This window comes from Muntiacus reevesi, chromosome 3 (genome assembly GCF_963930625.1).
Source record: "Muntiacus reevesi chromosome 3, mMunRee1.1, whole genome shotgun sequence".
Classification (NCBI taxonomy): Eukaryota; Metazoa; Chordata; class Mammalia; order Artiodactyla; family Cervidae; genus Muntiacus; species Muntiacus reevesi.
The window spans coordinates 233,578,241-233,604,618 of record NC_089251.1 but is presented as its reverse complement, the minus strand read 5'-3'; the positions used below and the strand labels follow the sequence as shown (position 1 = coordinate 233,604,618).

The 26,378-nt window shown below is 44.0% G+C and overlaps 1 protein-coding gene across 9 annotated transcripts in view; it reads right to left on the bottom strand.

Moving 5' to 3' along the window:
* Window positions 1–26,378, bottom strand: part of TANC1 (tetratricopeptide repeat, ankyrin repeat and coiled-coil containing 1) — a 241,804-nt gene that overhangs the window by 91,925 nt on the left and 123,501 nt on the right. For all 9 annotated transcript variants that reach the window (XM_065931608.1, XM_065931606.1, XM_065931605.1 and 6 more), the window contains one exon: window positions 1,209–1,313. In XM_065931608.1, the coding sequence (XP_065787680.1) occupies window positions 1,209–1,313 (105 nt within the window). The remainder of the gene's footprint in view (window positions 1–1,208; window positions 1,314–26,378) is intronic.

Genomic DNA, 26,378 nt, shown 5'->3' with positions numbered 1-26,378 from the left:
CCCTGCCCCTCCCCAGCACAAATCCTGGTGTGAATCTCTCACATAAACCAAATGACCGCATGCCTGGGCAGAAGGAAAAATGGTGGGGCTGCTGGTCCCACCTCAGCCCCCACCCACCCTGAACACCTCTTTCTGACTTTCATTTTCTGCCAACCCCTCACTCAGCTTATTTTTAACTTTACTGTCACCACTCCCCCCCGCTCCATGTTCCTATCACATTTTATACTTCATACTCACTCCCCACTATGTCTCAGCCAACACATGAAACACACACACAGTGGCAGAAAATAAAAGGAGAGCTAGCTGTACTCTTTTCCACCCACAATTAGAGAGACAAGGATGCCATTTCTTCTAAGGTGGAAATACAGGTGATTTTTCTCTTTCATCATTACTACAGAAACTTGTGTCCATACTGGAGGTACAATAGGCTTCTCCATATTCCTCAGAATTCTTATCCATGTGTTTCTGCAGCAAAATAGGATATAAATTCAAAACACACAAAGTCCTTAGAGTTGTGAGTTGGGGAAACATCCCCACTGACAGAAAAGAACGAACAGGTCCATTCTTGAATTAAGTAAAAAAAATTAAGTGCTATTAATAATATCTATGAAATGCTAGAGCTTTTGTCTGTTACATGTATTTTCAAATAGAAGGAAAAAAGCAAAATATAAAGTGCCCTCATGAAAAGTTATCAATCATCAATCAATTTGGAGGATTTTTTGGTCTCTACTTCAACATTCTCTAAAGAAAAACTTTTGATGTTAAAAAAAAATAAGCAGCTTTCAAAAGCTACCAAGTGCTTTTACTAAAGCTAGGTATTATAAGCTTTGTCCAGCTACAGTTTCAGCTTTTCAGCCAAAGCCTGTTGTTAAAATATTCTAAAACGACGGAGAACTAAAAAAAAAAAAATCTTGGAAGCAGTCTGCTGGCTGACTTTTTATATCCCCCCATACTGGGGAGGTCAAAATTGACAGGAAATAAGTCTCAATCCTTAAACAATGCATATGCACCATTATTCCTACACTGTATACAATCTAAAGAATTCACATTAGCTAAACAGATCTCCCTAACTGCCCAAGGAAAACCACTTCCCAGATATATTCAGTTTAGCGAAGGATTCCTACAAGAGGCACTCAAGTTTCCCTCAAAAGTGGAGTGTCACAGTGTAAAATCTTTAGGGGAGAAAATCATTGCAAACAAATCCTTACCATTCTCACTGGGCTCTGCTGGCTTGGGCACGTCTCGGAACGGGATTATGACTGCATCTCCAGGCACTCTGGGGCTTTCCACATACTTGGGCTTCCTGACAGGACCTGTAGCAGGGAAAGATCTGAGTGTGTCTAATTTTTTCCAGCTGCAAACAAAGCTTCAGAATGTACAGTGTGTGTCCTCACCAGAACCCAGAGATGCCTAAAGAGCCAGCCCCTTCCCCTCCCGTGAACACACACACAGTCATTTCAGTACAGACGCCGCAACGTCCAGACTGGGCTGCCAAAGAGATGGGTGGAAGCTCAGCTCGCAGAATGTAAACTCAGAAAAACAAAAGCAGCTCTTCTGCTATGCAGCCTCTACAGCTGTCTTTGGTATATGTCACGGAAGTGATTTTGACATGTTCGGACCTGGGCGGCTCGTTGTGAAGGTTTTTAACTTGGAATTTGTCTCTAACTGGGACCGAGACGATCAGGTTGCCTGGTATCTCCCCAAAGTCAGGAGGCAAGGATCACAAACCGCCAGGCTGTAACATCAACATGCTCTGCGCAGCCATGGAACGCGGGCATTTGATCAGCCTGGTGACACATGGCATTTGTGCCGGGCAGGAAAGACGGCTGCTTTCTTGGCAGCTGACGTAGAAGAGGGAAGGCAGAGCAGTCAGTCTGGCATGCAATTCGGGGACAAAGAGAGCCTGTTAATCATCTCTCTCACCACCTCTTCAACCCCAGCTTATCATCAGATAATCTGGAATTCTGAATTAGGCTACATGAAACCCTCACACATTGCTGGTGGTAATGTACACATGCAGTCACTTTGGGAAACAGCTTGGCAGTTCCCAAGAAGGTTACACATATGGTCCAATAAATCCACTTCCGTGTAAATATACATTCAGACAAAAATCTGTACATGAATGCTCTTAGTAACATTACTCATTAACAGCCAAATGTCCATCAACTGATGACAACAAAACATGATATACTTATCACTGGGCAATAAAAAGGAAGTACTGATTCATGCTAAACATGGGCGAAGCCTGAAAATATTTTGCTCAGTAAAAGAAGCCAGTCCCCAAAGACCACATAATATATGATTCCATTCAAATGGAATGTCCAGAATAGGCAAATTTACAGAAACAGTATGAATGGTTATCAGGGCCTGGGGGATGTGCAGGCTTGCGGGGTGATGGCTAGTGAGTCTGGGGTGAAAAAATAATCTAAAATTAGGTTGTGGTGATGGTACAAAACCTTGTGAATATACTGAAAACTGCTGCAGTGTACACTTCAAATGAGTGGACTGTATGGCATGTGAATTATATCTAAGTAAAGCTGCTTAAAAAAAATTAAAAACACTGCCTATTCTGTGCGGTCCTTTCAAACATCCCATTACACTTTGGTCCGGAATCATCCACTTGACTCTTGTTTTCCTTGGTTGCCTTATACTTAAAGTGTGCTTTTAATAAGGTTACAGAGATAGGAAACATTTCATATCACTAAGAGAAGGCGGAGGATGAGTCGCAGACAGGGGTCTACAGTTCTCTCTCCTGTTCAGCCCTCAGACACAGCCCGGCCCTCCCAGGGCCTCAGCCTGGGCACTACACACGACAGGGGGAGTTGGGCAGATTCTGAGATCCTCCTGTGTCAAACGTCTCATGCATCTGAGAAATTCTATTCAGAATGTGGTTTACGGTGAGACATGCTGCCACCTAAAGGTTTACTGCAAAAGTGTCTACACTACCATAAAAATAATCTAATTCCCAGCCAGTTATAGTACCACAACTGAAAATAGGCTACAAGATCAAAGGAGCTTATAGAGCTTGACAAATAGGATATTATTTCAGACTTTAGAAATCATGATTCTAAAATAACTAATGTAGTAGTTAACCATATGGCTGTCTTCATAATTGATTTAACCCTGTTAGAAAGGGAGTTTTTTTTTTAATTAATTAATTTATTTGGCTGCACTGGGTCTCAGTGGAGGCCTGCAGGATCTTTCCTTGTGGTATGCGGGCTTAGTTGCCCTGGGGCATGTGGGATCTTAGTTCCCCGACCAGGGATGGAACTTGCATTCCCCTGCATTGGAAGGCAGATTATTAACCACTAGACCAGCAGGGGAGTCCCAGAAAAGGACTGTTTTTAAAGGTTGAAACGGAATAGTTACTGGGGATGGGCGGAAGGAATGTACGTGGAAAATGTCAGCTATAAAACAAAGTACAATTCAGATTTTATTAAGAATACACATCTATCCATATATAAATATGCATGAAGAGAAAGACTGAGGAGGAGAGGGGAAACAAAGATACTTGCTATGAAGGAGATAGCAACTAGGAAGAACCTGAACAGGGCAGGCAGAAACAGACCCAGGACAAATGCAAGAAATTTTCTACACTCTGGGTTCCCAAACCACTCCTTATAGGAAAAGAGATCAAGAGCACCTTTGTCTCTTCATCCACTCTTCTCCATTTACAGAACTCAAGGGAGCTAAAGCCTTTTATTATTATTGTCCAATGATTCAAGTCACCCAAAACAGCAACCACGCTCTCTACTCATGAAGTACCTGTAAGTTTCTGTTCACCTTAACTCCTCGGGGAATAGTAATAACTTACAGAGACCTACTTCCCAGCAATCCACCTATCCCACACGTCCTTCCAAAATGTTCTCCTGCGGAGAGTGTTTACTATTTCACATGGATGAACAATGACGGTTAGGAATGGTTGGAATATGAACCTCAACATCACCCAGAGTCTTTGGAAAGCATCTATGCCCATCCGTTTGCCTGTAACTGTGTTCTATTCAGAGGTCGATCCCTCACTGTAGGAGATATTCAACACTAAGGCGATGGTGTTAAGAGCAGAGCCTCTGAATGGTTCAAAGCCTCTGAACTGATTCACTGTGCTATCCAGAAGAAACTAACATAACATTGTAAATCAATTAGTTGTTTTGTTTTTTTTTAAAAAGAGCAGAGCCTTTAGAGCTGGGCAGACCTAGGTTTAAATATGGTCTCCGTCCCTCTCCAGCTCAAACTTCAGTACATCCCAGAGCTAAAAGAACAAGGAGGGGGGCTTCAGCTCTTAGGGGAATATCCTGAGAGCAGAGGTCAAGTGTCTCTAGCTCCCAGGTTGGCAGTGCCTGCCCCAGTAAACAGTGAGGCTGGAAAGGAAAGGAGCCCTGGCATGTAACAATAAGCAAGAAACAATAAAACTGCAGTCAACGGCCACACAAGGGTAAGGACTTACATACATTAATTCATCCAGTCCTAATAACTTTGGAGGAAAAACACTATTTCCCCCATTTTTAGGTCAGGAAGCTGAGGCTCAAATCAGTGAAACAGTTTGCTCAAGGCCAACACACGGTAAAGAAGGAATTCAAACAGTTTTGAGGTGCATGCAGGTTTGAAGCCCATGTACTTAAATCACCACTCAGCACTTATAAAAACTAGGAAATCTAGATTAAACAGGCACTAGAAAAGGCCAGGGCAGTAGGGCCTTCTACCACCCAACCCTGGGTCTTGGTTGTACATCCAGCAAATCTTCTATTCATACTCTCTCGTTTCTGATCTCCTCTTTTACTAGGAGCTGAAATATTATGAAGTGAATATAAACCACGGCTCTCCAACATGATCCTTTTATTTAAATTGCTTTTCACAAACAGCTGAACCTCAAATGCTATAAAAGCGGATAAATTTATAACTCGGAGGTTTTCTTCTTTCCCCCCTCAATTGCTCGTTAGCGACTCTTGGGCACTTTCCATTAAACACAGCAGATGAACGCTCGTTCGCCCTCACTCCCTTTCAAAACACCATTAAAGCTGCAGTAAGGGGATTTAAGAGAGAGCAGTGGAGATGGAAGACAACCACAGGCAAGAAACCAAACTTCTGCAAGTGGAAACAGACTGCCAAGGAGCATGGACGGAGCACAGCAGGAAAGGTTAGGACTGGGGGAGGGAGGGCTCAGCCTCACAGACAGCAGACCCTCTGAAGGCAGGGTCATGGCAGGGTTGAATGCCCAAGTGTGGGCTGGAAATCTACTGAAAGGAAAGTAAGACCCCTCCAGAATGCCTTCCCAAACCAGGAAGCATTCCCTCCTTCATCCTGGATGCAGAATTCTTCCCTGGAAAGGCTGAATTCCAAGACCATGGAGAGTTAAGAGCTCAACTCTTGAGTGCTACACTAAACCAGGGATTGAGAAAAATTCTCCGTGTGGATTGGTGGGCCCCACCCAGATGCATCTCTCCACACCCTCTACCCCAGCTGTCTGCTACGAAAATGCCGACAGCAAGCTTGCACACCAAGGAGGAACCTTTTTTGGTACCAGACACAGGTTTTGTGGAAGACAAACATTTCTCCATGGACCGAGGTTGGGGGTGGGATGGGGTGGGGTTGGGAGAGACGGTCTGGGGATGATTAAAGTGCCATTACATTTATTGTGCGCCTTATTTTTTATTATTATTGCATCAGCTCCACCTCAGACCATCTGGCATTATATCCTACAGGTTAGGGATCCCTGGATTAGAGATTCCTCCCTGGGAGGAGAAAAGACCTATACATCATCACAGTTGGAGCCAAGCCCCCAAAGAAATGGTGGGTCCCTGACCCATCACTCTACCACAAAGCCTTCCCCACACAGACACACACACACACACACACACACACACACACACACAATGCTCTACTATTTAGTCAGCTTTTTAGTACCTTGTACTTACAAACTAAAATCATCAGACACTCAAGGAAAGATCCTACTCCAACAGAAAACACCAATAACAGGTTGAAGAAGGAACCTTGAGGAATCAGAGTTAATAGGAGGTACACACCCTCCAGAAAGATAAGAGCTACCATTACCCTTGTTCTGTGACAAGGGGCACTCAGGGTCTGTGATATGGGCAGCTGACCAGACTGACCACAGGACAGGACGACCAGAGGCCACACCAGTTAGGAGCCATTGTAATCACTGCTCTTACACTAAACTGCCATCTATTAAGCCACAGTGACACTGAGTTCTATGCCACTGAAATGGAAAACTTCTAAATGAAGTGCCCAAATTCATCATCAACAGAGATCAAAACCGAAAAACACATTTCCCTAACCTGTGACCCTTACTCAGGGGAAACGACTGCCCAGCACCTTTCTACCCACAGCTTTTTGTTTACAATGACACATTCAACATTCCCAAGTTCGCCTGCAATGCAGGAAACATAGAAGATGCGGGTACAATCCCTGGGTTGGGACGATCCCCTGGAGAAAGGAATGGCAACCCACTCCAGTATTCTTTCCTGGAGAAACCCATGGACAGAGGAGCCTAGCGGGCTCCAGTCCAAAGGGTTGCAAAGAGTCAGACATGACTAAGTGGACACCCCCCAACACACACACACACACACACACACAAAGACATACACACACACAAGCATAAACTACCTAAAAAAAGCAAAATAACTTCACCCCTTCATGTAAAACAAGCACTATCAAGTTAATCCCCGCAGATTAACCAGAAGCTAATACTATAATAACAATTACCCACAAAGCACAGTTTGCTGACTCCTGTTTAAGACAAGAGGCGCTTAAAAACAAGACTCTCAGGTATTAGCTTAAAAATGGGCGCATCCAGAAGCTAGCATGCTTCCTGCTGCAGCGGCCTTCCCTCCCATCACTCCTGGGCCCCAAGGCGCTGGTGGAAAGCACTTCTCAAGCTTAACTGGGCATAAGGAGACCATGGGGAGCTCTTAAAGACGCAGCTTCCGATGAGGTGACCAGGTATGGTGGCCACCACGGGCCACACTTGGGTATCAGGTATGCAGAGCACAGCCCTCCGTGGGCGGCCCCTCTGAGGAAGACCACTCCTCCGTCAGGGCCTGAGCAGGGTCTGCAGCCATGAGTGGGGCACCAGTCTGCCCCGTTTACAAGGTTTATGATGAACGGGGATTGTTCTCGATCATAAACTACACCCAGTTCACAACAGCTCTGGATCTCTTTTCTCATCTCGATTTCCCCGGCTTCCTCTGCCCCCCATCCTCTGCTCTGTGATACAGGGGGAAGGGGGCTCCTCAACGCAGAGACAAAGGGCTCTTAGGATGAAGAGAAACAGGAAGCGTGCCCCAAAGTGGTCACACAGGCGCCCAGCCCGCAGCTTGCACGGGAGCACTCCTGCCAGCTCCTTACACTGTCCAGGCGCCTGTGCCAGTGGCAGGCGGGGGGCTGGGGTAGGGGCATCTCCCTCGGTCACCTCCATCCACAACCCGGAACCTAGAACCAGCCTTCTCCCCACCCCTCTCCTGCCTCTGTGTTAAATCTCCAAGTACGTTTTTCTCAGCGGCCAGTTTTCCTACTCCTTTTGACATTTTAATCACACAGATATTTTGCTGCTTAGAAACGACCATATAAGGAATATTTTTTAAAAAGGAATGGCAGAAATAAACCAAACTGGGCTTTATCTCCAGGCAGTGAAAGAGAGAAGGACACGGGTTACTTTTCATCTCTGAGTGTTTCACTTGAAAATAATTATATATATATTTGAAAGTAATATTTGGGACACAGAACACCTGAGGCTACTTACTGCATTTAAGGTAGATCTTACATTTTTTCACAACATCTGGACACTATGAAAAGTGACTCTCCTGTGTTATCAATCATTATAGTTTTGTTTTGTTTTGTTTTAGCATCCTGAACTTTCACAGTAAAGGTTCCTGTCAATTTTATCTGATCTGGGTTTTCATCTCACATTGGGAAATGTTCACAACAAGAAGAGAAAAATAAAAAGGATGAGGAAGAGGATTTCTTTGGCAGGGCAGAGAGGGCAGGGGTGAGGGGGGGGTCTTTATCACCAAAGCAAATGTCATAAAGCCAAGTCAGTAAGAAACAGTAAACTCTGAAACTACAGTCTTGATTTTTAAAGAGCACCATACCTATACAGAACCTCCAAAGTCTGGCCCCTCTCTTTCCTGTACCCCTACAAGAAAGCATCATGGGGGGAGGAAGAGAAATGCAGTTCGGGACTGAGAAAGCGGAAGACGTGGTCCAAGCCAACAGGCTGGAGGGACCCTGGCTTTACCTCCACCTGCTTTACACAGTGTTGAGGCTGGGCAGGTGAACTTGCAGGACTGCCTACAGGGGCTGAGAGTCTCTTGGGAGGATTTCCTTTAAGGAAGGAGCCGGCTGATCAAATGACTGGGTCAGAAAGCCTCGGCCCAAGGGGAGAGCAGTTTCAAGCACAGGGTGCCATTCTATCATCGGATTTCTCCTGTGAGAAGCAGGGTAGAGGCTATTAATAAAACCCTGAACTGCTACCTGAGGACTCAGCTCCAGGGAATGCCACCTGGGTACCAGGGGCTAACGTGGGGCAAGGCTTCAGGAGAGAAGGGCCAGCTACCCCGGCATCCGGAACTTTCTTGGTCAGAAGCACAGGCCGTGCCCCTGGGGAACGTCCTAAAACTTCCAGAGATACTTTAACAAGGGCCTGGGGCCTTGTGTAAGGAGAGGTGGGCAACAAGTCAGTGAAATGAGTTATTACTGCTGTAACCTCATCCTACCCAAAGACAGGTGAGGCCTGTGGAAATTCAGACTGTTAATTTTAAGGAAGAAAAAACAGAAAGCAAGAGGGAAAAAACGGGTAATCCGCTGATGGTGAATGAAATACAACAGCTACCTGACACTCTCAGTAAGCCTCCATTCTCTTTCGAATAACTTATTTTTTGTAAGAGTGACACGACTTAGGGACTGAACAATAACGACGTTGAGACAGGTAGACAGCCTTTATTCATTCATGCAATGCACAGGGGCTATGCAATGTAAATGTGCACTGCCACTAGGGCACTTAAATCTAGCAAGAAAATAATCTATCACAACGGAGCCATCCCTCTTTCATAAAGCATTCTTGAAATAAATGTTGGCAAAGATTTGCAAGTCTCAGTTTGCAGTGTGCATGTTTATAGCATCATGCATACAATACATTCCCAGTTCAACAAAGCACCCTGAGCCATGTTCCCACTTTCTCCCAATTCACTTTGTCCACCATGCTGTTCATGAAATGTATCTGATTGTTCATGTATTACAGCATGAAAGCGAAAAGTGAAAGTCTTAACTGTTCAGTCATGTCAGACTCTTGGAGACCCTATAGACTGTACTCCACCAGGTTCCTCAGTCCACGGAACTCTCCAGGCAAGAATACTGCAGTGGGTTGTCATTCTCTTCTCCAGGGGATCTTCCCAACCCAGGGTTCAACCTCAGGTCTCCTGCACTGCAGGCAGATTCCTTACCATCTGAGTCACCAAGGAAGCCCTGGTGTATTACAGCATGGAAATGCGTCGATTCACCTATTTACTTAGCAAGTATCTGCTGTACAACCACTGTGCCAGGCACAGGGTGACAATAAGATGCGACAGGACTCCCCTGAAGCCCTCAGTTGAGGGGACAAGAGTCTTTGTCACATCATCTGAATTTATTTCAAAACACTTCAACATAAGCAGTGCAATATAAATGTGTGTCTGAGCCCTCAGATTGGGAGAAAATAATAGCAAATGAGGAAACAGACAAAGGATTAATCTCAAAAATATACAAGCAACTCCTGCAGCTCAATTCCAGAAAAATAAATGACCCAATCAAAAAATGGGCCAAAGAACTAAACAGACATTTCTCCAAAGAAGACATACAGATGGCTAACAAACACATGAAAAGATGCTCAACATCACTCATTATCAGAGAAATGCAAATCAAAACCACAATGAGGTACCATTACACGCCAGTCAGGATGGCTGCTATCCAAAAGTCTACAAGCAATACATGCTGGAGAGGGTGTGGAGAAAAGGGAACCCTCTTACACTGTTGGTGGGAATGCAAACTAGTACAGTCACTATGGAGAACAGTGTGGAGATTTCTTAAAAAACTGGAAATAGAACTGCCATATGACCCAACAATTCCACTTCTGGGCATACACACTGAGGAAACCAGATCTGAAAGAGACACGTGCACCCCAATGTTCATCACAGCACTGTTTATAATAGCCAGGACATGGAAGCAACCTAGATGCCCATCAGCAGACGAATGGATAAGGAAGCTGTGGTACATATACACCATGGAATATTACTCAGCCATTAAAAAGAATTCATTTGAATCAGTTCTAATGAGATGGATGAAACTGGAGCCCATTATACAGAGTGAAGTAAGCCAGAAAGATAAAGAACATTACAGCATACTAACACATATATATGGAATTTAGAAAGATGGTAACAATAACCCCATATGCAAAACAGAAAAAGAGACACAGAAGTACAGAACAGACTTTTGAACTCTGTGGGAGAAGGTAAGGGTGGGATGTTTCCAAAGAACAGCATGTATATTATCTGTGGTGAAACAGATCACCAGCCCAGGTGGGATGCATGAGTCAAGTGCTCGGGCCTGGTGGGCTGGGAAGACCCAGAGGAATCGGGTGGAGAGGGAGGTGGGAGGGGGGATCAGGATGGGGAATACGTGTAACTCTATGGCTGATTCATGTCAATGTATGACAAAACCCACTGAAAAATAAAAAATTTAAAAAAATTAAAAAAAATTGTGTGTGTCTGTTGGCTTTAATCTCCTGCCTGAGGGCAATTAGTTGTCTTAATCTATAATACAGACTGCTGGAGTAGTTAACTAGCTTCTAATCAAAGGCCACACACACAACAGCTAAGGCCACCGCAAGTCCCAGTCGGTCAGCTAGCTGTCCTTATCAGCAACCAGCACCATGGTAATCAGCACACTGGAGGTCAGAGATGGACTTTCACACAGCTTAAATCACTGGCTTCGTTAATTGGTACCATGGTTGTTGGAAATCTCTCTTCAGTGGTGAATTCAAGGTATTTGAAGTAAGAGGACTGATAAGAACTACCGCAGAAACGTCTGACCCAGGTAGGTCCACAGATGTGCACTGGCTTGATTGGTAACTGGCTGGAGGTCCAGTTGCTGATTCCAGGAAATTATTTGGCCCCTGAGTCAAAATGTCATAATAAGAAATTCTGTCTGTGGGAGGCAGAACCCCAAAGATGTCACTCCAAGATTCCTGGGCCTTAATGATTGAATCAAACACAATTCAGGTATTTCTGTGAAGGGGTTCTGCAGCTGGGATTAAGAATTAAGGTTACTAACAAGGACCTACTGTGTAGCAGAGGGAATTCTGCTCAGTGTTATGTGGCAGTCTGGTTAGGAGGTGAGTTTGGGGTAGAATGGATACATGTGTATGTATGGCAGAGTCCCTTCACTATCTGCCTGAAACTGTCACAACACTGTTAAGCTGAGTCACTTTGCTATCTGCCTGAAACTGTCACAACATTTTTAATCAGCTATGCTGCTCTCACTTGCTCAATCATGTCTGACTCTTTGCAGCCCCATGGACTATAGCCTGCCAGGCTCCTTATATTCCAATAAAAAAATAAAATGTTGTTTTGTTTTTTTTTTTAAACAAAGAATTAAGGTTACTAAGCTGACCTTAAACTAGAAAGATAATTCTGGATTGCCAGGTGGGCCCCATGGAGTCACATGAACCCTTAAAAGTAGACAGGGAAGACTGAACTCAGTCCTCATCTCAAGAACCCATGTGATGTTTCCCGGCAAGGGGGGAGTCAGAACTTCCAGAAACTTTTTACAAGGGCTTGGAGCCTTGTGTAAGCAGAGAAGGGTAGCGAGTCAGCACAATCTGAGTTAGAGGATGAGGGGAGATAGGGCCGAAGCGGTGGAGATGGTCAGAGAGACTCAGAGCGTGAGAAGGATTCAACCCTTCTGGACAGGGCATGAGGCTGGTTTTGAAGATGCAGGGAGGGGGCTACGAACAAAGGGATACAGCCAGCCTCGAGATATTGAGATGCACCCCCAGCCAAGAGCTAGCAAGCAAAGGAGGACCTCAGTGTTACAGTCACATGGCATTGAACTCAGCCAACCTGAATGAGTTTGGGAATACTTCGTCTTCTGAGCCCCAGAAAGGAACGCAGGCCCACCAGCAGCTTCCACTGAGCCTTGTGAAATCCAGACCAGAGATACAACCAGGTTAATTGGTGCCTGGACTTCTAACCTAAGAACTGTGAGATAATTGGCTTCAAGCTGCTGCATTTGTAGTAATTTCTAACGGCAACAGTAGAAAACTAACATATTGTCCATAAAATGCTGCCATACTTGCTACAGGTAAACACTGAATGCAAAGCGCCACCAAAACACTACCCCCTCCCCCCAAAAGGACAGAGTTAGAACTTTGTTAGGCATATGAAACAGACTGTATGACTGCATCGCGCCAGCCTGCTAATAAACCTATAAATGGGCAGAATGCCACCTGAGCCTCGTTTTTATTCATACCTGAGTGAGCTTATAATGAGGAAACCTGTCGCCCTCACCTTTACTCTGGTCACCTGATACGAACAGTCTACTCATTCATTGGAAAAGACCCTGACGCTGGGAAAGATTGAAGGCAGGAGGAGAAGCAAGCGACAGAGGAATTACATGGTTGGGTGGCATCACCAACTCAACAGACACAAGTCTGAGCAAACTCCAGGATATGGTGAAGAACAAGGAAGCCTGGCATGCTGCAGTCCATGGGGTCACAAAGAATTAGACACGACTTAGCGAATGAACACCACCGCCATCTCCTGTGCAATTATAACTGGCTGCAATTATAACTTACCATAAAGAATCTAAACCTGAATGCTGCTAAGAACCATTAACTAAACCATCCCAAATAAATGATTAACCACAAATCTTGGTTTTAAGGGTGTCCTGGAGAAAGATCGGAGTCTTTCCTGGAGTGACAATTTCAACTTCTCTAAGGAACTAGGACATTTCATGACATTGTACAGGAGGCAATGATCAAGAAAAAGAAATGCAAAAAGGCAAAATGGTTGTCTGAGGAGGCCTTACTAATAGCTGTGAAAAGAAGAGAAGCGAAAAGCAAAGGAGAAAAGGAAAGATATTCCCATTTGAATGCAGAGTTCAAAAGAATAGCAAGGAGAGATAAAGCCTTCCTCAGTGATCAATGCAAAAAAACAGAGGAGAACAACAGAATGGGAAAGACTAGAGATCTCTTCAAGAAAATGAGAGATAACCAAGGGAACATTTCATGCAAAGATGGGCTCAATAAAGGACAGAAATGGTATGGACCTAACAGAACCAGAAGATATTAAGAGGTGGCAAGAATACACAGAAGAACAATTCAAAAAAGATCTTCACGACCCAGATAATCACCATGGTGTGATTACTCACCTACAGCCAGACATCCTGGAATGCGAAGTCAAGTGGGCCTTAGGAAGCATCACTATGAACAAAGCTAGTGGAGGTGATGGAATTCCGGTTGAGCTATTTCAAATCCTAAAAGATGATGATGTGAAATTGCTGCACTCAATATGCCAGCAAATTTGGAAAACTCAGCAGCGGTCACAGGACTGGAAAAGGTCAGTTTTCATTTTGATCCCAAAGAATGGCAATGCCGAAGAATGTTCAAACTACCGCACAGTTGCACTAATCTCGCATGCTAGCAATGTGCTGCTCAAAATTCTCCAAGCCAGGCTTCAACAGTACATGAACTGTGAATTTCCAGATGTTCAAGTTGGATTTAGAAAAGGCAGAGGAACCAGAGATCAAATTGCCAACATCTGTTTGATCACTGAAAAAGCAAGAGAGTTCCAGAAAAACATCTACCTCTGCTTTATTGACTATGCCAAAGCCTCTGACTGTGTGGATCACCGGAAACTGTGGAAAATTTTTAAATAGATGGGAATACCAGACCATCTGACCTGTCTCCTGAGAAATCTGTCTGCAGGTCAAGAAGCAACAGTTAGGACTGGACATGAAACAACAGACTGCTTCCAAATCAGGAAAGGAGTTACGCCAAGGCTGTATATTGTCACCCTGCTTATTTAAATTATATGCAGAGTACATCATGAGAAATGCTGGACTGGATGAAGCACAAGCTGGAATCAAGATTGCCAGGAGAAATATCAATAACCTCAGATACGCAGATGACACCACACTTATGGCAGAAAGTGATGAACTAAAGAACCTCTTGATGAAAGTGAAAGAGGAGAGTGAAAAAACTGACTTAAAACTCAATATTCTGAAAACTAATATCATGACATCTGGTCCCATCACTTCATGGCAAATAGATGGGGAAAAAGTGAGAGACTTTATCTTTGGGGGCTCCAAAGTCACTGCAGACGGTGACTGCAGCCATGAAATTAAAAGACGCTTGCTCCTTGGAAGAAAAGTTGTGACCAAACTAGACAGCATATTAAAAAGCAGAGACATTACTTTGCCGACAAGATCCACCTAGTCAAAGCTATGATTTTTCCAATAGTCATGTATGGATGCGAGAGTTGGACTATAAAGAAAGCTGAGCGCTGAAGAGTTGATGCTTTTAACTGTGGTGTTGGAGAAGACTCTTGAGAGTCCCTTGGACTGCAAGGAGATCCAACCAGTCCACCCTAAAGGAAATCAGTCCTAAATGTTCATTGGAAGGACTGATGCTGAAGTTGAAACTTCAATTGATGCGAAGAGCTGACACATTTGAAAAGACCCTGATGCTGGGAGAGATTGAAGGCGGAGGAGAAGGAGACGACAAGAGGATGACATGGTTAGATGGCATCAGTGACTCAATGGACATGAGTTTGAGTAAACTCCGGGAGTTAGTGAGGGACAGGGATGCCTGGCGTGGTGCAGTTCATGGGGTCACAAAGAGTCGGACAGGACTGAGTGACCGAACTGAACTGAAGGAACTAGGAGAGGAGCCCAAAAGGGGAAGGGGTTGTCCTCATATTCACGTTAGCAGGAGACGTGCCCTGGGCTGCATGATAGTATCAAGACTCCAGAAACAGGGAGGCAGGGTCCTCATGAACCTTCTTTCCCTGAGGGTTCAGAGCAGTCTTGTTCAAACTGTGGTCCCTGGACCAGCAGCAACAGCATCACCTAGGATCTTGCTAGAAATGCAGTCTCAGCCCCACCTCAGGTGATCTGATTCTGATGTTTTTGTTTGAAAACCAAATTATACAAGAACTTATCCTTGCCTTGAGACAGCTTCCAATCAAATAAGATTAGGCAGAAAGAGCTGCCTGGGATAAGAAACTTTATGAGTTTAGTTAGACTAGGTTAAAAGATTGTCCTTGGATTTTAGTTACAACCTCACCAGCTTATACTGAAACCATTAAGAGATCAGTGAGCTACCAGTACACACCTACTTGCTGGTGTTGTTTAGCTGCTAAGTCATGTCCAAATTGTTTATGACCCCATGGACTGTAGCCTGCCAGGTTCCTTCTGTCCATGGGACTTCCCGGGCAAGAATATTAGAGTGGGGTGCCATTTCCTTCTCTCGGGGATATTCCTGGCCCAGAGAGTGAACCTCCATCTTCTGCATTGGCAGGCAGGTTCTTTACCACTAAGCAACCAGGGACACATCTGGTAGAATGGCTAAATATTTTTTTAAAAATCTGATGATTAAGACCTGCTCATGAGGACGTAGATCAATAGGAACCTTCCTACACTGCTGGCGGAAATGCAAAATGGTACAACCACTTTGGAAAACAGCCGACATTTTCATATAAAATCAAACTTAATACACTTAGCAAGTCATGAAGCAATTCCACAACTAGGTATTGACCCAAGATAAATGAAAAGATATATTTACTCAAAAACCTGTATGCACATATTTATAGCAATTTTACTCATAAACAACAACAAAAAAATCCCTGTAAGCTATTCAAATCTCTTTCAGTTGATGAATGGATAAACTATGGTATAATCATGCAGTAAATTAATACCCAGTAATTATTAACTAATTGGATAACTATTATTAATACCAATAAAAAGCAAAGAGGTAAGACACAAAATTGTAAACCAACTATACTTCAATAAAAATAAATAGAAAAAAGAGGTTTTGATACCCACACTACAACATGGATGAATTTCAAAAATATTATGCTTAGCAAAAAAAGTCAGATTCAAAAGGCTGGATAATGCATGCTTCTATTGATATGACATTCTGGAAAAGACAAACTATAGGTCTGGGGAACGTCAATGGTTCCCAGGCAGTAGGGGTTGACTACAAAGGGCAGAATGAGGGAATATTTTGGGATAAGGGAACTGTTCTGGGCTTGACAGTGGTGGCGCTTACACAATTCTATGTATTTGCCAAAGCTCATAGAGCAAAAATAACTTTATTCTACATAAATAAAAAAATAAGCAAAAAATTTAATTTAAAAAGAGGGGGCCTGACTGAGGGTGTCATTCTGTGTAGGGGAGTGACTAAAACTGCTTGAAACCTCCACTCTGGGTGAACAGTTCTAACTCACTGAGAGAGAATTAGCCGGAGGCCAACCCTAGCATCTGTCATCCCCTTCCGCCTTGGGAACAGAGACCTGATTTTTAACTGGTCACTTTTTTAAAAAGTACCCAATACCTGTAAAAAAACAGGAGACATCACAGGGGATTGCTTCAGCAGGGTGCTGGGGGCTGTTTATCTAGAGCAGACTCTTCAGACTATCTCACTGCATAGGTGTGTACTCGTGATTGACTTCCTCTCATCTGGACTATTTTCCAGCTCTGCAAATTGCAAAAAAAAACTGAGAGCAATGCAAATGAATTTTGTCTTGCAGAGATTACAAATCTCTTTAATCCAGATTCTCATTTAAACTGGTCTTAACGTCTTGCTTGTTCCTGCCTTAATGAATGAGCTAAATAAAACTGTTGACATAGGACCTTTTTATACTTGCATGTCATATTTTTGCCTTTTTGAAAATTATACTTGAGCAGCACAGCATATTAAATGAATAAAAGGCTGCCTTTTCTAGCCTCCTTGGCAGCCACTGAGAGGAAAGCGAGTGTTGGGTGGGGTTTCAAGAAAGACTGTTTAATGAGAGCTGACCCATCTGGGAGAAGCCCCCTTTTTGCTCTTCTCTTTCCTCCTTTTGGCAGAAAGGCTGACATGTCTGCTAGTACTCAGTAACCCTACTGGACTTTGAGATGACCTTGTGATAAGAGGCTTCCCTGGTGGTACAGAGGGTAAAGAGTCTGCCTGCAATGCAGGAGACCCGGGTTTGATTCCTGGGTCAGGAAGATCTCTTGGAGAAGACTATGGCAACCCACTCCAGTACCCTTGCCTGGAAAATCCCATGGACAAAGAAGCCTGGTAGGCTACAGTCCATGGGATCACAAAGAGTTGAACATGACTGAGTGATTTCACTCACTCTGTGATAAGAGGGCATTAACAGCCCCCAAAGCTAGGTCCAAGCCCCAACTGCTAGAACCTGTACACGTTATTTCATTTGGAAAAATGGTCTGTGCGGCTGTGGTTAATGATTCTGAGATGAAGGCATCATTCTGTATTATCCCAAGTGGGGCGGGCCCCAAATGCATTCACAAGTATCTTTACAAAAGAAAGGTGAAGGGGGATCAGACCATCACACAGAGAAGGCCACGTGAGACGGCGACAGAACGGAATGATACAGCCACAATCCAGCAACACTGAGAGCATCAGAAGCTAAGAGAGGCAAGGACAAGATTCTCCCCAGAGGCTGCACAGGGGCTGCAATTCCGCTGATACCTTGATTTCTGACTTTCAGCCTCCAGAAGGGTGGGATCATCAACTGCTGTTGTCCTAAGCCACCAGGCTGGTGGTAACTTGTTACAGCAGCCACACCAAGCTGGGAGACTGGTACCCTGAAGACAGCTTGAACTCACCAAGGCCCAGTGCCACGTCCTTCTGGACCGTTAACTAACGAGAGAAATACACTTTTATCTATTTAAAATACACTTTTATCTATTCATCTATCTGTTTAAGCTATTAGGTATTTGATTTTTTTCCTTGAAGTCAAACTTACTCCTAATATACACTGACATACTGGGATCATGAGTTCATGGCCCCCGTCTCACCTGGCCCCAGTCGATCCACTATATCGGTTGTCCTGTAATCTGAGTAAGGTTGAGAATTAAATGAAGACTTGAAAAATGCCAAACTCAACTGCGTTTGAGTATCAGTACAACTGCGTTACGGTTAAGATTAAGTTTGCAGCACTGGGCATAATCAGGGAATATGTCTAGTTGAAAATTTTTTATTTTTTTAAAAATGTGGCATATCAGAGTATCTGACTAACTTTGTGATTCCTTTTTGAAATAAGTAGTTTTCAGTTGTAAGTCGAGTTTGCTTTTTTAATACAGTTTTTCTTTTTATTACTCTTTAAGTTGGAATACAGCTGATTTATAATACCATGCTTGTTTCAGGGGCATAGCACAGTAATTCAGTTTTTTTTGTCGACTGTATTCCATTTTACGTTATTATGTCCATCTCTTTTGTGACCCCATGGGCCGTCCATGGGATGTTCCAGGCAAAAATATTGCAGTGGGTTGCCATTTCCTTCTCTAGAGGATCTTCCCAACCCAAGAATCAAACCCATGTCCTCTGCACCACAGGCAGTCTTTATTGTCTGAGCCACCGGGGATAGAATATAGTTCCTGTGTATACATTAAATCTTTGATGCTGTTCTATTTTTATGTATAGTAGCTTGTGTCCCAAAATTTAATTTAGCCCTACTTTATCCCTCTTCCTCACTCCTTTCCCATGCAGTAACCATAAGTTTGTTTTCTATGCCTGTGAGTCTGTTTCTGTCTTGTATATAGATTCATTTGTGTCATTTAGATTCCACATGTAAGAGATACCACACAGTATTTATCTTTCTCTGACATTTCACTAAGCATAATATTCTCTAGATCCGTCCACATTTCTGCAAATGGTCATATTTCATTCTTTTTTATGGCTGAGTAATATTCCTGTGTGTATGTTATGTGTGTGTGTGTGTGTGACATCTTCTTAAGCCAATCATCTCTTGGTAGGTAACTGGGTTGCTTCCATGTCTTGGCTATTGTAAATAATGCTGCTGTGAACATTAGGGTGCATGTACCTTTACAAACTGAAGTTTTTGCTTTTTCCAGGTATATATGCCCAGGAGTGGAATTACTGGATCATATGGTAGTTCTATTTTTAGTTTTGCAAGGAACTTTCATACTGTTTTCCACAGTGTCTGCACCAATTTACATTCCCAACAACAATGTATAAAGGCTCCCTTTTCTCCACACCCTCTCCAGCATTTATTATTTGCAGAGTTTTTGATGATAGCTATCCTGACAGGTGACAATACCACATTGTGGCTTTGATTTGCATTTCTCTAATAATTAGTGATGTTGAACATCTTTTCATGTGCCTGTTAGCCATCTGTATATCTTCTTGGAAAAATATCTTTTCAGGTCTTCTGCTCATTTTTTACTGGGTTGATTTTTTTGATATTGAGTTATATAAGCTGTTTTATATGTATGGTTTTAAATTAGATTATAAACATAAGATTTATAAGTTGAATTTAAAGGCTATGAAAAACCATGTTTAAAATTATTAACTACAGCATATTGAATAGTAATTTGAAACTTTCATCATCTGTACACAAAGTGCGTTCTCAGACATCAAAAGGCTCCTTTTAATAATGGGCTCCTCAGTGTATAAAGTCAGTCTCTCACTTTCAAAATGCTCACTGGAAAGAACTCAAGATGGAAGAAAGGAAAGAGGGAGAGAGAGAAAGAGAAAAAAGAATTCCCTTAACTCCAAGTCCACCACAAGCCACCCACAGCCCCCAGCTGGCCAACAAAGCTAGCGATCATTCATTTCTGATTCCCCAGCTGAATTTGAGAACCTTCCATGTGCCACCACAGTCCTCACTGTCATCGTTGTTGCACCTGTCAGGATCTGCAGGGAACTCTTCCACGTTCCTGACATCTGTACAGAGGTGACACTCTGCTCTAAGACCCTGTATCTGAGGTCAGGAGCAGCCTGCCATCTTGCTATGCATGGCCAGAGGCTGGTATGTCAGGCCACACACGAGTGGCCTCTAACAGACCCGGAGAGCCCGGACAGGCGAGCTTTCTGAGCTTGAGGCAAATGTCCTTCTCTGACCTCTGTGCTGAGGAGCTCACACTTGAATGCACGTGGTTCCCATTATCTGAAAGACCTCTTGAAAACACCAGGAACCTAAGAGGGCAGCAGCTAGGTGACATCTGGGGGCTCAGCTCTTATCTCTTTCCAGTTTGCCCAGGACAAGTTGCACTCACAGATGACATAGGCAACCCATGACATCACTGCCGAGGAGCCAGACGAAGAGTCACAGGCAGAGTTCCTTCCCTCCCGACACAGCTGCCACCCCCGGTAACGGCAGAGACAGTCACAGCCCCCTCAGCTCCAACGTTCCTCTTCCTACTAGTTAGTGTCTTGGGTTCAGGACACGGCGAGGGAAGGGCTTCCACATTAACTCAGTTACATCCAATCCTTCATGTATTTTCCTTGTCCATCAGCAATGACAATTTCACCTCACTCTCAAAACCTGTTCAACATTAAATTTGGAATTCCTATGATACATTGATTTAATACAATAAAAAGAGTGACTGATTTTCTTTAGAACCAACTCTAACAGGCTGTCACACTAATCTCCAGCTTAGCACTTGCTAACCGTTACCCAAATCAACCACAGGCCATACTAAATTATCCCACTAACCCTCCCCCGCCCCTATTCCAAAGATGACTCCTGTGGAAGTGAACATTCCAGGAGGCAGAGAGCTGCTGGTCCCACCCACATTCCCACTCATCATGGGGTGCACGCTCAGAGTCCCTGGGCCACCTTCCACACAGCCTCGAAATTCTTATAACATTTGGCCAAAGAAGAATGCAACAAGTCCCTAACCTGCCTCAAGTCACAGATAAAAGCTCCAGAAGTTCAGAGTTTCAACCTGTTGCACATTTATACCTCAACATGCAATATGCACATTAATTAATATAAATTAATTTATATTAATTCTGAATAATCGGGGGGGGGAAGCTTACTTTAACATACAAATTAAAAGTTAACAGTATGCCCAAAGATAACAATAGCTACTAGAAATTTTAACTTTTAAGCGTTCACTTTTTAAGTAAACCCAATCATGTACAAAGGCAAAGTCAGAAAGCAGCCTCTTTTTTAAAAGAACTTAAAATATTTTATTCTTAAAGTACTTTGTGTAGGTGTGTGCATGCACGTACTCAAGTCATGTCTGACTCCTTGTGACCCCGGGAACTGTAGCCCTCCAGGCTCCTCTGTCCATGGGATTTCCCAGGCAAGAATACTGGAGTGGGTTGCCAATTCCTACTCCAGGGGATCTTCCCAACCCAGGGATCAAACCCGTGCTTCCTGCCTGCACTGTCAGGCAAATTCTTTACCACTAGCACAGCCTGGGAAACCCCTAAAGTACTTCAGCTACTAGGAATCATGAAAGAAGCAGAATTCCCCAATTGTTTCTAGAACACAGGAATCCTTCTGCATTTACCACACGGTGGCGCTACTTCAATGCTAATTTCAGACAAAATCCAGAAGTGTGTTTCTTCACCAGCAAGGAACTTGCGCTTGAAGTTTGAAAAAAAGGTTTTTTTTTAAGATTTCAGGTAACATACATATGGTTAACAGTCTATATGGAGAAAATAAAACCGCTCAGGCAGCAACTCTGCCCCCACTTTAGGCTGGACCTAACAGCATTCTGACACTTTCGCTTGGCAACGACTGATCAGTCTAACAGCCAACAAGGCAACATGTGTGGCCGAAGGTCTGAGTGCCTGAGTGAGGTGCCTCAGAGTGCAACGCTGAATGCCACCGACCCACGAGTCTATACTGATATAAGTAAGAAAGTGAGGAAGCGGACAAGAGCCGCCCAGGCAGAAAAAGTCCAAATAATGTAAGTCAGTATTCCACTCACAGAGGGGAGCCTAACTCCCCACCCTTCGTGGAAGGCTCACAGAGCAACTTCCTTCCAGGGGGTAGAGGATGGGGAAGGACTAAGAAAAGTAATCTGACTGTGGAGAAACCTGGCCACCACTGCCTTGGCCAGATGACCAAAGTTAACAAAAACCCTGCTAAGTCATGTTGAAATGTCAACACAACATGATAAGAAGGGCACTTTACCTCTGTGGTCCTCCTCCCTGAAACCCCGCAACTTCAGTCTAATCACGAGAAGCATCAGACAAACCCCCAAAGAAGGGCATCCTACGAAACATAGGAACAGTAGGCTCAGAACTGCCATGGTCATCAAAACCAAGGGACGTCTGGGAAACTCTCAGAGCCAATGGAGCCTAAGGAGACATGGTAAGTGTCATGTGGCATCCTTGAACAAGATCCTGGATATTAGTTATAAACTAAGGAAATATGAAGCACAGACTTCAGTTAATAATAACGTGTCAGGGACTTCCCCGGTGGTCCAGTGGTTAAGAATCCACCTGCCAAGCAGGGGACACGGATTCAATCCTTGTCCTCAATGAAGATCCCACATGCTGCGGGGCAGTAAGCCCACACGCCGCAATACTGAGCCCATGTGCCACAGCGACTGAAGTCCGAGCGCCTAGAGCCCATGTCCCCAACAAGAGAAGCCACAGCAATGAGAAGCCATCACGTCACAATCAGACTAGCCCCCACTCTCGCAACTAGAGGAAGTCCAAGTGCAGCAAGGAAGACCAGCACAGCCCCAAAAACCCTATGAATAATAATATATGAGAGGTGGATCAAATGGTAAAAAACCTGCCTGCAATGTGGGAGCACCTGGGTTCGATCCCTGGGTCAGGAAAATCCCCTGCAGAAGGAAATAGCAACCCACGCCAGTATTCTTGCCTGGAGAATTCCATGGACGGAGGAGCCTGGAGGGGTGTAGTCCATAGGGTCGAAAAGAGTCAGACACGACTGAGTCACTGACACTTTCACAAGATCATTAGCTGTGACAATATATCATCCTATTATAATATACTATGCTAAAGATAAAAGAAAGTGGGCATGCGGTGGTATACAGGAATTTTGAATTAGCTTTACAACTTTTCTATAAATCAAAAATGATTCCAAAATAATTTTTATAAACTTTGTTTCCTAAGGCTCAAATAGTAACCAAGAGAAGCCTTCACACACAGGAGAATGCCTTCAGCTTCTGTATTAAGTAACTTAGGCTGTGTTCCCAACAATCCCTTAACATCCACCAAAGAGGAGAAGAGTAGTTACAGCCTGAAGGGTGTTCCCCCAAATTTCATATAGTAAATCCCAATGTACTCCAGCATGTGACTGCATTTTGACAGCGAACCTTTAGAGAGGTGATTCAGGTAAAAGGAGGCCACTGAGGTAGACCCTAATTCAATCTGAGTGCTGTCCTTGCAAGAGAAAATATGGACAAAGATACACCAGGGGTGCACATGCAAGGACACAGGGAGAAGTTGGCCATCTGGGAGCCAAGGACAGAAGCTGCAGGAGAAACCAGACCGCCAGCACTTTGATCTCAGACTGACAGCCTCCAGACCTATGAGGAAATTAACTTCTGTTATTTAAGCGACCCACTCTGTGGTACTTTTCACGGCAGCCCTAGCCACTTAATACAAAGGTGAAGCAGAAAAGCACTGCTTCCCCGAAGGTCGAGTGAAGAACATAAGTGAGTATACAGAGCTTGGTGGCTTCTGTACCAAGGGAACCTGTTTTTTTTTTTTAATGGTGTTAGTTCTTTTTTTTTTTTTTTTTCATTTATTTTTATTAGTTGGAGGCTAATTACAATATTGTAGTGGTTTTTGTCATACATTGACATGAATCAGTCATGGATTTACATGTACAGAGGGATCGGGTAGAGAGGGAGGTGGGAGGAGGAATCGGGATGAGGAATATATGTAAATCCAAGGGTACCTTTTGAGAGGGATCTAACATAGGCTGCTGGTTCTGGGCAGCAACTAAGTGAAGTGGAGATGACCTGGGCTTTGGACTCAGGCTGACTGAAGTGCAAGCTTCAGCTAGTCATTAAGGAGCTATGAAAATTCTGGCAAGTTAGATAACTAATAGATAGACCCCTTGGGTCTTTCTATTCAACTGTAAGTGGGATCAGTGCCTATCCTTCAGGGTTAAAAATGTTTACCAAGGGTCAAGTATATGCTAAGTACTGAATAAATACTAAGTTTCCATTCTGCCCTTCCTTTCCTCTAAGGCAAAAGTCCGGTTGGTAAACTATGGTCTGGGACTAAATCTGACCCATTGCATGCTTTTATAAATAAAATGCTGTTGGAACATGGCCACGACTATTCATAAAAGGACTGTCTATGGCTGAGCTGTGCTACAGCGAGAGGTGAGTGGTTACAATACAGACCGTATGGCCCTCAAAGCCTAAAACACCTGCTATCTGGCCTTTAACAGAGCTTGTTGATTCCACTGTGTTGTCAATTACCCTATTTCCAAAAGCTGACAGACACTTGTCATTCCTTATCACACCCGAACTTCCCAGCGTCTGCCACAGATGCCGTGTCTTGAGATCCTTCCTCCTCCCTGGAGCCAGCAGTCTGAGCTCAGGCTCTGCACTTCCAACTCCCTGGTGCTCCTCACAAGCAAGACTCTTCCCGAAACGCACAAGCTTTGAGATATCTGAAGTCACACCCCACTGGCCAGCCTGCTTCTGCATTCCACACTGCAGTTAATTACACCAGCACCTATGCCTGTGGCCACAACGGAAATAGCATGACTCAGAATCCCAGGACTGGGGTTGAAATTCCACCTGTCAGAGTCTTACCTAAAACATGAGAATAATGACTCCCCTGGAGACCCCATAACAATTAAATATGGAGAAAATGTAAATAAAGCCATGAGTGCAACAGGAATTTTTTGACTCGATCTATCTTAGCAACCCAAGCAAGCTTCCCAATTGTGGTGAAAAGAATTCGTTACAGGATGTGCTAAAACGTGGATCCCCTGGCTCTCTGACTACAGGGCAGTTTGGGGCAGTACTCCAAGGGACAGTCCATTTACCGTATGTGCCATGATAGGAAAAGGGCTCGCAAGAGCAGGCCTTGGGCCATTTTGTACTTTTCTTCCTTCTCTATAGACTCCTTTTCCTAAAATTTTCTCAAATGGACCTCCACCTCCCTATATCCTCCTCCTCTATCACTACCAAGGTTTCAGCCACTACATATCCTTTGAGTTATTAGTCTCCCAACCAGTCTCCTCTACACCAAGATGACCTGAACAAAATAATTACTCACTATCCCAACCAAAAATCTATTATGTAATCCCCCTACTTTATATTTATTTATTTATTGGGTGCACTGGGTCTTCATTGCAGTGTGTGGGCTCTTAGCTGTGGTGTATGGGCTTTCTCTAGATGCAGCATGAGGGTTCAGTTGCCCTGTGGCATATGGGATTTTAGTTCCCCAACTAAGGATCAAACCAGCATCCCCTGCACTGGAAGGCAGATTCTTAACCACTGGACCACCTGGGAAGTCCCAATCCTTCTACTTTAAAACCAGTCAAATAGTGCATATTAATGCATGTGTATGGAATCTGGAAAGATGACACTGATGAACCTATTTGCAGGGAGACGCAGACATAGAGAATAGACTGTGGACATGGGGCGGGGCAGGGGGCGGGAAGAAGGAAGAGAGATGAGCTGAGAGAGTAGCATGGAAACCTATACATTACTGTATATAAAACAGATAGCCAGTGGGAATTTTCTGTGTGACACAGGGAGCTCAGCCCAGGGCTCTGTGACAACATAGAGGGGGTGGGACGGGAAGGGGAATGGAAGGGAGGTTCAGGAGGGAGGGTGCATATATATACCTATGGCTGATTCACACTGATACATGGCAGAAACCAACACAATATAGTAAATTATCCTCCAGTTAAAAAAAAAAGTCAAAGAATAAGACACCACTGCCAGAAGAATCAAATCCTCCCTGCCCCATATCTCCATCCTTGTCTGGAGTGCAACCTGCCCCTCTAAGGCCGTGTGAAACCAGCCACTGAGTGTCAGTCCAGACTTCATGCAAGGCTCTTCTTTCCCTAGGGGGTAGCCTTCCCACAGACCCAACTCCTGTCTGCCACATAACCCCTAACTCATATTTGAAGAGCACCCTACAATGTCATCCATACTTGGAAGCTTGCCAGCTCCTCCAAAGAGATTCTTGGTCTCCTCTGTGTGGCCACAGCACATTGCAGACACCACAGTGTCTTAAGGTCGTCATCCCTCTCACGAAATTGGAAGGCCCCCAAAGCTTACGGCCAAGTATGCACTTACACTTCTATCTACCTCATCTCTAGCACAGAGCCCAACACGTAGCTCACACTCAGGAAATCCATACAAAACCGATGTTCATGGAACCTCATGAAATCACT